The 13861-nt window shown below is 38.4% G+C and overlaps 1 protein-coding gene across 1 annotated transcript in view; it reads right to left on the bottom strand.

Annotated features, from left to right (window-relative positions):
- Positions 1-2402: 2402 nt before the first annotated feature.
- DPP10 (dipeptidyl peptidase like 10) overlaps positions 2403-13861 on the bottom strand; it is a gene marked incomplete at its 5' end in the record, with an annotated part of 252705 nt that continues 241246 nt past the window's right edge. Inside the window, 6 exons of the mRNA XM_083864842.1 lie at positions 2403-4670; positions 6041-6114; positions 8204-8276; positions 8369-8427; positions 9234-9333; positions 12889-12943. Of these exons, the coding sequence (XP_083720968.1) occupies positions 4533-4670; positions 6041-6114; positions 8204-8276; positions 8369-8427; positions 9234-9333; positions 12889-12943 (499 nt within the window). The 3' untranslated portion in view covers positions 2403-4532. The remainder of the gene's footprint in view (positions 4671-6040; positions 6115-8203; positions 8277-8368; positions 8428-9233; positions 9334-12888; positions 12944-13861) is intronic.

Below are 13861 nucleotides of genomic sequence, written 5' to 3' on the forward strand. Positions count from 1 at the left end.
TGTTACCACTTTATGGGAAATTTTAATTAAAAAGAATTGTATATATATACATATACATACATATATAAATATATATCATTTGTGTCCTCATGGAGTATAAGCATTATTAAATCAATTTTTTTTGTTGTTAAGTTCCACTTAGGTAAAATAGGATATTGGATTTCTAAACTAATTATACAGGAAAGAGGTCGAGTCTTGAGTTTAATGGAAACTTTGCAGTGGGCTGCATACACTTAAGGTTTAATTTCCTTACTTCTATCCAAATAGATAATCTAACAACACTGTCATCTGCAGACATTGGAAAACAAGTATTTTACTCACCACTGCACATTTAGGTGCTACATTTGTAAGATGCCTGTAGTTTTACCCTCCCAATGAGAGAATCACTAACACTTGTCACGCACCTACCTCCTCGAAGCCGGGCTCCTTCTCCACTTTCATGTCTGAAATTCAACAGAGAGAAGTTTTACTAAATTCTTTCTTTCCTTTTCAAATCTCCAGGTGCCTGGGAAGTTGTGACTCTCCTTGGCCACATCCCAGGAGCTCCCCATTCTCCACAGCACTCTTGAAATCATCCAGAGGATAAAGAGAAGGAATCTTAACGCCACTGAAGAAGTGCAGAAGATGAATCAGTAATCAATACCAGTGAGGTTCTTCCTTCCCTCGAGGCAACTGACTTGAGTTACTTGAGTTACTTGCAGTAAATATAAAATACCAGGAGCACTGCACCTTGCCTGTGTACTCCTAAACAGTGCAGAAGAAAGTGGCATTCAGGATCTTTGGGTTGTCTTCCCCTCGCTTGTTTCTTCAGTAAATCTAATAAACCTGCGAGGAGGGATACGAGGTCACACCTTGCATCCTCTGCATTTTATTCAAGGAGCCAACACTCAGCATTCCAAGTTTCCAAGGAGAATCTTTGGCTTCAGATCAAATAAAAGCGCTTCTGTCTTAAAAGCTGCGATTTCTCAACTAAATGAACCTAACTGACTCCATACTCAAAGTGCCAGAGCTGAGAGAACAGAGACAATCATCTTCACTTCCAGCCACAAAGAGAGATCTACATATGCCAAAAACTGAGCAACAAGGAGCAGTTGGTTATAGCAAATCACAGCAGATGCTGATAGAACCAGGTCATAAATAATTCCACCCTCGCTGCCAAAAGATTAAATAAATTAATTTTAAAAAATAATCAGCCTTTCTTTGTACTCAACAATCTGGGGAAAGTATTCCAATTGACATGCAGTTATGCCTGGTTGTGTAAGATAATTGAAATTTCAGTATGACCTACAGGTTTCATATATTTTGCAAGTTGTAGCAGCAGAAAAAGGAGAGAGGAAATCAAGAAGATAAGCTCTAGCAAGCAGTAATGCTGATTCCCCAGCTTTCCATAAATTAATAGGTTGACTCTAGTAAGTGTCATATTTTAAGGACAGCTGAATCAAACAGCAATTTTTCAGACCTAAAATGTCATCACAATGCCAAACAACAGGTAAGCCACGGAAAGTCTACACTTGTGCTATTTTGGTGCAATGTGTACTAATTCTTGCTCACTACGGCAGATCACCTGGAGTAATTAATGATTGCCATTAGTTATGATGTAGAATCTGACAGATAACACTGCTCAGTTTGTGCTGTTAAGTGGAAGGATTATTTCAACAGGTCAGCAAAAGTAAAGGGAAATCCTACACCAAATTCTTCAGTCAAACTAGCAGTGCCTGCATCTAGCAAACACTTTTGCAATATCTGAATTCAACTCATGAATAAAAATATCAGTAAAAGCAATTCATTTGTGTCTGATGCTCACCCTTGTGTACACAGTAACATAAAAATACCTGTATTTGTAGGACAGTGTGAGAGATCATGAAAACAATAAAAGCATACCACATTTCCACCCAGATTTCAGATAACACGTTTTTTAAACATACCAGTCTTGCCAAAGGATTCCTACAGAAGGCCATGCCCTATGACATGTTCAAAGTCTGGAAAACTGGGGGTGGGATGGTGGAGTAGAATGAATAGGGAATGGGGGCCTGAAACAGAGCTATAGGGAAAGGAGGAAACAGGGTGTGAGATCCAAAGATCTGGGATAACCCATTTCCTGAGCACTTACTCCTGCTGAGACATGAGCCTTGTTGGATTCCTTTTGCAGGTAACTAAACATGAGTAAATACGACACAGCAAATATGAGCATGGAGAGGTTGCTTTGCAGAGAAACACCAGCATGTTTTGGGGAATTGGCCTTTTGCTGTATCCTCTGCACGCTGAATTCGTGCTCAGCACACACCCCCACCATGTGGTTCCTTCATGTGTATTTGGCTCAAACTGGGAAAAAACCACCTCACTGAGTTCAGCTGGATGATTTCAGGACCTCATTTAGCATGTCTGGTTAGGAGAAGCAGCAGTGTTGTCAGGTGAGCGTTTATTAAGTGACCGTGTAATTTATAAAATCACAAAGCAGCAGTCCCAGCCAACAGAAGACCTGAAAATGCCGCTCCTCCATAGAAAACAGGATTTGCAAAACTTTGTTTGAATTCTGCTCTTTTGTTGTTGTTGTTGTTGTTTTGTGTGATCTTACTGTAGTGCACATCACAGCCCCCATAAATCATACCCTAACTGCACTATACCTATGTACTCCATATGTCCTATAAATACCACAAAGCAAAGCCATACTTTGTGGTGACACTGGGACCCAAACAAGGTATCATTGCACATTAAAATTGTATTAAACTAATTGAAAAATAGTTGAACATTGCTAACAAAACAAGAGAATTACTAAACATTAAAAGACAAGAGACTTTTCAGTGTTCCATAAAACCACGCCTTTCAGACAAAGTAATTATTTGCATCATAAAAAAAATCCTAACAGTGAAAGAAAATATTCCAGAAGGAAGTGATGAGTAAAAAAGCTCCAGGTGATTTTTCATTACATTAAAAACAATTCCCATTCTCATAAAATATGCAGAATTTTACATCTTAAATAGCATATTTACCTTCAAAAATTACTTTCTTTTTAGTCTTGCAAGAAATTAAACCTTAATTAGATAGGAAAGTATTTGGAATATATCCAGAAATAAAAAAAACTACAGCTATTCCCCTATAAGTGGCACAGCATCTGTCAGGAGTTTTCACATACCTTCAGGAAGATACCTCAAATTAAACCAACACTGTACTTGCTTTCCATGATCAGAGTTAATAACCTGCAGACCCAAACTGGCTGCCTTGTTTATTTCAAAGTTTCAATTTCTATTGCTGCTCTTCACCCTGGCAAATAAATGGATGCATGAGGGGCTCGCCCTCCAAATAAATAATAAAATCTAACCTGTCAGATCTTCCTTTGCCTTGAATGAAAAAACATTTCATTCCTCTGTGATGCTGTTGATGCTTAATCTTGTTGCAAGAGACTGAATGAGCAACCTTGGAATAAGAACTAAGGGTGTGCTCGAGCTACATCACCACCTTGATGCACATCAGAATTACATCTGAGACCAGACAGCAGGAAAGGAAGATGCACTATACAAAATATGTCTTCATTTGGGGAGTAAAGTATTACTCAGTGGCATTATACATTGTTAATAAACTTTCTTTATCTGAAACTATAATTTAATATTTATGTATCTAATTTACATGTGACAAAGTAGCATATTCTAAAATTAGAGTGTAACCAGCAAACTATTAACTACTATAAACAATACCAAAACACAACTCAAACATATTTTAAGGAAACAAATAGATACATTTTGGACTGGGGGATGATTTCAATTGCAGATATTGTTTTAAATACAGCTGTCAATTACATCTTGAAAAAATTTCTTCAAGCTCAGAAAGATTTTCTGCTTAGGGTATATACATAAAGACCAAGAGCACACCACCAAAAAGTCCCCTATTGGTTACTAGTAGGTACAGTAATAATTGTAAATGCTGAAATTGTGTGGGGGAAATAATTTTCAATATCCATGTTGTATGATGCACTAGACAATATCCCCTTTGAGCAGAAACTAGAGAAAATATCGTGCCCTTTATTATCTCAGTGATTTCTTACGTGTAATAGACAGCAGAAAAATTGCACTTATTGTAACATTACAGTGTTAGATTGCAGTTCACCTTTTAGAATATTAGTGGCTGTAATATTTATGATAGGTTGTGCCTTATGCAAAGATGACTAAAGATGTGCATTTAAATAAAAATAAAAAAAAATAAAATAAACAAGCAACCACTTACAGAACCAACAGTGAGGCTTAACATAACAAACATGCACTAACCCTACACTTATGCAAAACTAAGTTCTTCCAGGAAACTGTAACCAACTGTTGACCTTCCACAAAGGTAAAGGTTTTGTCCCTTGGTAATATGTTTGGACTTTGTAGTTGAATTCCAGTTTATTAGCTCATTGTCTGTAAATGTGCTGTTCCACTGTGGTATCCTTTAGCTGCCCTTGAGCTTCTGCAGAATCTGCAATCTTACAGTCACTTTTATTTAAGGTTTTATTGAGCCGCAGAGTAAGTCCCCTTCAGCACTGCACAAATAGGCTTCCCTTATTCATCCTCTTCAGGTTCCTGTGGTAAAATTGGTGTCTCCTCCTTTAAACAAGCACTAAAAAACCCAAGGATTGTGCTGTAAAGGTGATATTTGCTTTTCTCAGAAGCAATGTTGTGACCTTCATCCGGGTAGATCTGGCAGAGGAGAAAGGAAAAAAAGTAAATAGTTTTTAAAGGCTTTTCAAATATTTAGGGCTCTAATTTTCTTTCTCTGATCTTCAACATGTTTTAGATGACAACAGGATGATAGCACTAGTTTTATGGCATCAAGGAAAGCTAACAAAACCCAAAGCAAGGTTCATTCTCTTCGAATTTGAACTTACAAAAAACAACCACTGCAATGGGTTCTGCAGAAGTGAAAAAAAATTATATTCTCAGCCATTGTGCTTACAACAGTTTACTTTAGTGGCATTTTCAATAGTGCCTAGGCATCCAAATCCCATTAACATCCATGAGGATTAATTACCTCATGCTTTTAGGGACCTATCAATATTTCAACTTCTAAGTGTTTGGCAAAAACCCTATTTATCCATATCTTAAATATCTTCCTATCTGGTCTAAAGCCCATCTTCTCTCTCTCCTAGGGTGGACGTGGGCATTTTTATCTCTTGAACCAAATACCACTGGGAATTTCTCCCAAGTGAGGCTGAGCAAACATTTGCAGGCTGCATGAAGAAATGCAGGCCACAAGAAAAGACCTGAGGAGTCCTGAGGCAAAAACCTTCAGCTGCCTCCTCAAACTCAGGTCATCTCACAAGGTTGCATGAGAACAGCTCAACAGGGCTCTTCTGGCAGAACTCTGTCATTCCTGCTTCTTCCTCTCTCCACAAGCCTCCACATCACCATGGCTGCAACCACACGGGCAGCAGGGACAGATTCTACATTTAAAGTCCTTTTTTTCTCCCAAAAGTGGCATCAACCCCCTTCTTGCCACCTCCTCCCTGACATGAGCTCACACTGCAGTGCAGACCACAGGATCAGCCTAAGCACAGCAAGGCTGAGGTTTGCAATGCCCAACAAGCATCAGGAGTATTTGGAGATTCTGATTCAAACAAAAGCCTCTGCCAGCAGCATCCATGTGCTCTGGGTGGGTCCTTGACAGAGGCTCTGTCGTGCTCTTTCAATTAATTTAAATGCTGAAAATAAGGGGAAATTACTCTCATGGAACCCAGCACCTTTTTAGGCAAAAAGGGACCCAAAGTAGAGACATCTCCACGTTACAGAGAGTGCCTATGGATGCCAGAGCACTCTCTATGGCATTGTAGGATAAATAGCTGGAAAAAAGAAGGATGAGAGGGAGGAGAAAAAGCCAAGGAGAACAACAATGTGATGCAGCTCCTCATATCTGTACTAATGGTGAGAAAAACGGGATTAAACAGAGTTCTAACTGCAAATTGAAGTAATACCACTGTGTTGTGGTAGAGAGGACCCTTTGCAGTGAAGAAATAGCAACAGGAGGTTAAATGTTCAACTATGTTTATAGGAAAAGTCACAGGTGCACATACCTGCATAGTGTAATTAGCCCCAGCTTTTATTAGACGCTTAATTAGTTCTGCTGAATGCTGGAAGTGAACTTTAGCTGCAAGAAAACATTTGATAATATTAGAAACATTTGATATTATTAGAAACAGCTACATTAATATGAAATAACTTATCTGTTACACAGCTTTGGCTGAAAACATTTCCAGGCTCTGTAATTCCTGGACCTGAAGCTGACTATGTCTAAGGCCAGCCCCATCAGCAACAGGGTGTTACAGCAGAGGTTTTGGAGAAGGAGCTGGAAGCCCCAGGGGAAGCCACCATCCTTTCCAGACCCTCAGTGAGGACTCATCTGTTTACCCTTCATTTACACACTCTGTGATAGCTTAGAGATGTGTAAAACCATTCTGTTTGCACATTGTGGGATCTTCTAATTTGCTTGAAAGAAAGCATACTGCATTTTCTATTACACAGGGCTGTTACACCCCACTCTTCTCTAGGTAATGGATTTTCTGCAATCTGTAACCTGATCTTTGTGTGGCAAAATCACTATTACCATGTCCTAACCCTACAGAGTTTAGGGCTGGGCAGTGTCACTGGATGTGATATTGAGCAGGGGCAGCAGACAATCAGACTCCCAGGCCAGCGCACTCTGCACTGCTCAGATACCTATCAAACTCCAATTCCCTCTAGCCCTTGGTTCAGAGGGGCAGAAATTGCTGCTGCCTGTTGCAATCAGAAAAGCCTGAGCCCCTCAGGCCTGCTCAGTCACCCAGTATATTTTCATCCCTCCCCGCTGTGCCCTGGGGAGAAGAAGGACTGTGTGTTGGTAGTTTGGGCACGAACAGGACTGGGCTACTCGGAGACTTTATTGCAACATCAGCCTCATTACAGGGTTTGGGATAACTGAAAGATGGTAACAGCTCACGTCTGCCAGCAGCAGCCAAAGATTTCTTTGTCACAGGGCATTTAAAAAACTTTCTAGCCAATAACATATTGCTACAGCTTACAGAAAATTGTTCTAGCCAATCACTGAAAGCACAGGTACACCTGCTTCAAACAATGCCTGCTTGTGTCCTTTCTATTAACAATAAATAATATTCCATTATTAAGCTTAAAACTTTCTACTATCTTGCTAAACATCTTTTTCTGCAGTCTTAAGATCTACCCTAGCCAAACCTAAGACTCAGACTATTGTTTCATGTCCTTGCTTGCTGTACTATTGTAACTTTTTCCTACTTTCAAGCTTTGCAGCTGCAGCTAATTCTAAATTCTTCTGCTCTTTCTGTTTCTGGGGCCTGCTTTCATGACTTTCTAAAATCCCTCTCACCTTTAGTATTTTCCACACACTGGACAGGGTTTACACCCCTCTGGTTGCACTTTGGATTTGTAACCCGGGTTTGGAAAGTCAGGGGTGACAGGCTCCTCAGCCCTCACCATTGAGAGGAACTTATCCCTTCAGACTGAGTGACAAATCTTCTATTATCCCACATCCACCAGAAAATACTGGGAAAGAAGTAGGCCTGTCAGTCTGTACAGAGCAGCTGTTTGCACCACTGCAATTTGTGCCTGCATCAAAGCTCATTCTTTAGACATCAGTTTAGAAAGTTCAGAAGAATACACTGCAGTGAAATCTGCAATTACAAATTATCTCAATTGATGCATCTTATGATTCCATCTGAAGTGCTAAAACTTACCCTGTGTTACTCATTGCCTTCTTAATCTACTGCTAAAAGTATTGGTGCTATTAAAAGGTTCTGTGTAGCTTCAGCTTCAGAAGGTTTGGCAGTACCTTGTAATTAATTAGATGGAAAGATTAACTTCCCATTTGGTGATGCACTTCACCAGCTGTACTGGTAATTCTGCAGAATTTGTATGAATTTAAAGCAACATTAAAAATGTATGTTGTTCTATTAATAATTCATGTAATACCTTTCACTAGCAACACAGTGGCCCACAAGACTTAAACAAATTAAAATGTACAGCACCTAAAAGGTGCAAATCCTCAGCAAAGAAAAGTGTCACCAGTTCAGAGTTGGAAGTGACAGTTGAAACAAAAAGAAAAAAGTCCTACAAGTGGGAAAATGAAATTAAAAATGTTCTTGCTAGGTGAGTGCCTCATCTGCCCTTGAACACCTGTTCCTGTTAGAAGCTCTGACTCCAAATTAGTTTCATCTGTAAATACTTACCATCAGCTGTCCCATGAACTATTAGCAAATCCACTTCTTTTAAACCATGAAGATTGTGTAATACACTGGATGCCTAGTGAGTGAACAAACACACACAGAGCTGTAATAGAATTGTATTTTAAGAGCAAAGTGGTCATTTTAAGTTACTTGTTTATGCCAACTCACCTGATAGGTAATTTCATCTTTTGATGGGATCCCAAGGTATCTTTCTGAAAAGGCTGATGCTGTAAAAATAAAAAAAAAATAAAATAATAATAAAAACCACAAACCCATCCTTGTGAATTCCAAGTTATTTTTATTTTAAAACTCATCATTTCTTGTCTAGAGTCAGAAGCTATTTAAGCCATGAAGTTGAGATGTTCATTTAGAGACAGAATTTTGATGCACCATTTAAACCCACTTTTAAATAGTTAAAAAAACCCCAACCGAATAGTTAAAACCAACCGAAAATCAACCAAACCCTCTCACAAAAAAACCCAAAAAACAAAAACAATAACAAAAAAACAAGCAACCAAACCCAACACCAACCAACAATAAAAAAACCCAAACCCAAAAGAAAACACAAGCTAAAACCCAAAGAAAGCCTAACAGACCATTAAAGTAATCTGGTCTGGTTTCCTGTGTATCACAGTCCACAGCCTGTGCCCAAAACTTCACATACAGAAGCAAATAACCTGTGATTGAATGACAACATGGCTGATATTGTAGGAAATTCACTGCTAACCTTAAAGGATTCATTCCTAATACAAGACTTGATTCATGCTGATGTACATAAAGGATTCTTAGGAATTCTTAGGAAAATGAGGTATCTGCAAAATCAGTGCTGTCAATAACACCATGCCTGTTGTGGCTATTGGTGAAGTGTCCCAGTGTCAGCTTTATTTTCATTGTATAAAGAGCAGGACAGTGAGATAAAACCTCATTGATACTGTTACATTATTGCTCCTTAGTTAAAATAAATAGTTTATCCCAATGAATAAAAGGCATTTGGAATGAACTATCACACAGGTTTAGGGCAGGGAACACTCACCATATAACTTCATATCTGTGATTGGTGCCACCACAGCCCCACACTTGAAGAGGTGCTCGCTGGATTTCAGGATCATCGAGGTAATGTAGCCACCATACCCCTAAGAATGGGATTGAAATTTTGGTTGGTTTATTTCATTCTAGCAAGAATAAAGCTAAAGGCCATTGTGCTAATCCAGTGGCATGATTTTTACAGTTTAAGGGTGCATAAAGAACTCATTGACCTGGTCATGACTTTTAATCTATGTGGTTAATAATGAGTCCTGCACATTTCTTCACCATCTCCAAAGTCTAACACATCTCCCCTGCAAGAGCTGATACCAGAGTCATGAAACCTTTGTGAAAGCTTTAACTTGAAACCACAGATTTCCTTGAAATGACACTGGCAATCCATTTCTGAACACCTGTAATCATTGTAGACTCAAAGAAAATGAAATTCTGAACTGTGGCACCTGGAATCGATGATTTCCTCATATATTATGGGCTCCTCAAATTTCTCTACTTGCCATCTTTGTTTTCCCTTCATCAGTACTGAAAAATTGGTATTTCTTCAGGTATTTGTTGTCATTTTGTGTTTGGCACAACACACTTCAGGAAGATGAAATTATCTCATGACAGGGAAAATATAATGCAAAACACCAGCTGATCAAAAAAAAGATTATGCATCAAGTGCTTACAGTTTTCTCATGGACTTTTACAAACGTTGCCTGCTTCTGTTCTTCATGTCTAAATATTTATTGAACAGATGCTTTCTGCAGAAGAATGGTAATATTTGAAAAGCCTTTAACCTTATTTAAGGAATATAAGCAAAGAGGTTTCTTGTTCTTTGTAATCAATCCATATTAAGTGGGAAAGGACACACTGAAGAAAATACCAAATAGGAGTTGGATTTTCAAAGGACTGTGAGGAACTGAGTTAATTCTTTCCCATGCAAGTTTCAGCCCAGGGGACCAAGAGCCATCCAGATCTGTTCATGTGCAGGAGTAGATCTCACTTAAGACACAATTTCTGAATGGGCACTTGTAATTTGTATAATTCAAAGAATTTAAGAGAATAGCAACTTTCCTCTCCTTCTGGGTTTCCTCTGCTTTTACTTTTGTTTAATATTCTGTTTGTATCTTGCCCAGTAGCTCCACAGCACAATTCTAACCCAAGCATAGGTATCGCCAGGTTATTTATTATTTATTCCATGTTTTCATTAAGAGCTTGTTTAATTCTCCTGGGAGTTTCTTCCCTTTGTGCCTGTGTCCTTGCTTCCAGCCAGGCTTTCCAGGACAAAACCACTACAGAGTGATTTTTTAATAAATCCTTAGAAGCATTTCAGAGTGACATTGCTATTCCATACTCCCTGATGCAAAGAACATGTGGTGCCTCACTCATCTGCTGGGTTTCTGGGGTTACAGCCTAATTGCCACATTTTCAAGAAAGTCGTTGGCTGTAGAATTGCAACTCATTTTTAAGTTCTCTTCTCACTTCCATGAATAAACCCACAAACTCCACGGAACCACACTTGGCTGTCCAGCAGCTCAGAAAGGCCCTTGGATCACAAATCACTTAGGATTGCCCCTCACAGAGATAAGCAAGGGAGCATTGGCAGATTGCCTGGCAATTTTCCCCACTGTGCCTTTCTGGACAGTCTTGTTCCTCTTGTGCCTCATTGACATCACCAATTGTGACAAGAATTTTACTTCTGTGTAGTTCTGAAACCTTTCAAAGAGCTCCCTGAAAGCGTGCATAAGTCCAGCTTTATGAGATCAGCATCAAGCCATTCCAAAGTCAAGTTATTTTCAAGCTAAATGCATATTCTGTTTCCATCAGTAAAGCAGATTTAATGCACTGAAAGAAAAAAGAAGCTTGTTTCCCTATCACGTTCTTGTATGTGATAAAAAAGAAATGAGTTTTAAAGTAGATTTTTTAATCGACTCCAAAACAAGCAGAGTGGAGGAAAATACAATTAACCCTAAGAAGCTGTTAAATAGATTTTTTTTATTATTAATTATAAAACCGTCTTTTAAATTTTATGATTTTTTTTCTTCTGACAGTAAAAAACCAACTCTTAAAGGTTAACTTGGAAAGGGGAAATTTCCCTGAATTCAAAGCAGCATTGAAAGCTTATCAAATTTCCCACTCTTCAATACCGCCTACAGAAAATAAATGCAGGAACATGGCAATCAATAATATTTTGTGAAAGAAAAGAAAATTGGGGTAGGTCTTGGCAGATATGTAAAGCCATGGTTACACACATGCTCTTCAGTAACTGTCTCATCACACCCCTCTTAGAAAAAAAAAAGATACTGATGAATCTCCGGCACAAAACAAGTGGGAATTTTCAAGTACCAATGGAAAGAATTTCTGCAGTCAAAACCAAGCAGTTCTGGATGCTTAGGGATTTCATTCCAGAAGTATTATTTTCCATCAAATGATTGAAAGAGGAAGAGGATACGCAGAAACGTTGATGATTCTGTGCATGTGTACATTCATATACATTGGTAACAGACATTAAAACCTGAATAGAAGTGTGTGCCACGATCAGCTGGTGGATGAAATTGGCCTTGCTTGTACATCCTCAGCTGGAAAATCTCTGACTGCTCCCTTACAACCCAAATACTGGTTTTGACACAAGTGAAATTCTTGCAATGAGAGTTTCTTTCTTAGCTCAGGGAGTGCAGCAGGAGCTCAGATCTTTGAGGAAGGTCATGTTCATGTGAAATGCTAATAACAGTCACAAGCATCAGCCAGTCCTCAAAATGCTGCCATGCAGGAGGTAAATGTCAATCTCCTCATCCTGCATCCAGACAGGCTGAGACAGGCAGGTTAAATGAGTTGCCTGAGGCTGTGCAGCAACTCAGCAGCAGAGTGAGAACTAAGGCACTTCATGGTGAAACACACGCTGCTCTTAAAAGTGATGACTGGGGGGTACTTGATCAGAATTTGTTATTGCCTTGAGTTCAAAGGCAGAAAACAGCTTCATTTTTAATAATAATAATAAAAAAAACTTGAAAAACATTACAAGGTTGCACATGTTCATGGATGAAGCAGCAGTTGTGTGGTGTTTCTAATTGCTGCTTTTTAACAGACATCAGTAAAATGCTGTTTAGTTTGCTACTAAAAGTGGAGCCTTTGCCTCGTTGTGTCTCATGCTGGGGGCAATGACATGCAGCTGATAAAATAGCAAAGGCAAGATTTCTCACTGGTGCAACAAGGAACTTGCTGACAGCACCACAGGGTAGGTGCTCAGCTAAGCTCAAGGGCCAGTAAAACATTCAGATATAAAACCTGTGTTTTATAGGACAACATTGTCAATTTAACTGCAGTCCAAATATAAAACTGTAAGAAACAAGCTTTCCCAAAACCCAAGTCCCTATTAAAAATTTTTAAAGGAAGCAGAAGGCAGAAAGTAGAATTTTTAACAAATACTTTCTCTTTAAGATTCTGAAATGCAAATAGTGTTATACCATAAAACTGATTTTATTGACTTAAATATCCATTCTGAGAAAAAAATACTGTGCAGAACAGACAGCAAACTATGGATGGCTTTCCCCCTTGTTTTAATAACTGAAATTATCTTAGGAAAATATATAAATATATTTGTTTATGAACTGACAGCATTTTCTAAAAGAATCATGATGATATAACCAGCTATTTTAGCACATTACCTTTCCAAATATACCCAGTCTCTTAGGATCAATGAAAGGCTGTTTCAGAAGTGATCTGAAAGGGAAAAAAAGTTTCTTTTTTAATTTTCGCAAAATAAAATGGTGGATTTTACTTTCTGAATATAGTATGTAAAGAACATTATCTGTGCATTAAGGAATTGCCATAGATGAAGATCAGATAGAAGAAGAAATTACATCCATTCAAATAGTACTGCACTGGGAAATGTGATTTGTTTCCTAATTCCTTTTTTATAAGGCAAACAGTTGGTGTTTGGCCCATCTCACCTAATTTAGATATCTGAATTTAAGCATCTTGTCTAAATTATCCATTTACATCTGATTTTCAGTTAATGGAGAGAAAAGAGATACTCTTTAGCATTTCTATGTTGGAAACTTCTCTCAGTCTGGGGAAAATCATCCTTCAGGAATGCCAAGATTTTCCACTGACTAGAGTTTAAATAACTGCCTTTGACCAGGTGCCCAGCACCAGCTAAAGGAAGATAAGATGAATGGAACTTCTTGAATCTAGATAATTATACAAATAATTAATTCTCTTAAGGCCAGTAATCATCTATGGTGAATTTTATACAGAAAATACAGAATAACCTGAGGGGAAATATCAGACACAACTGTTTATTCATGGAATGGTTGAGGCATCGACCCCTTTCAACAGAAGAAAATGTATCTGGCTTAAAATCTATCTTTCTCTGGGAAACCCCAGAAAAAGTCCATGCAGACCTTGGTATGAGTCAATATGACACATGTACCCTGAGTAAGGAATGTTGTCAAAGCTATACATGACTACTCCACAGAGAGAAATTACTCTTTTCTGCAGCTGGTAGACTTATATCAGTCTAAGAATGACAATGCAAATGAGAAATAACAAGCACTTGCCCAAATTTTGCTCTCATTTGCACCACTAGAACTCCATTTGGTTTGTGTGATTACTCCAGAACTCTGTGGTGGAAATGAG

The sequence above is a fragment of the Zosterops lateralis genome (genome assembly GCF_965231275.1).
Source record: "Zosterops lateralis genome assembly, chromosome: 7".
Classification (NCBI taxonomy): domain Eukaryota; kingdom Metazoa; phylum Chordata; class Aves; order Passeriformes; family Zosteropidae; genus Zosterops; species Zosterops lateralis.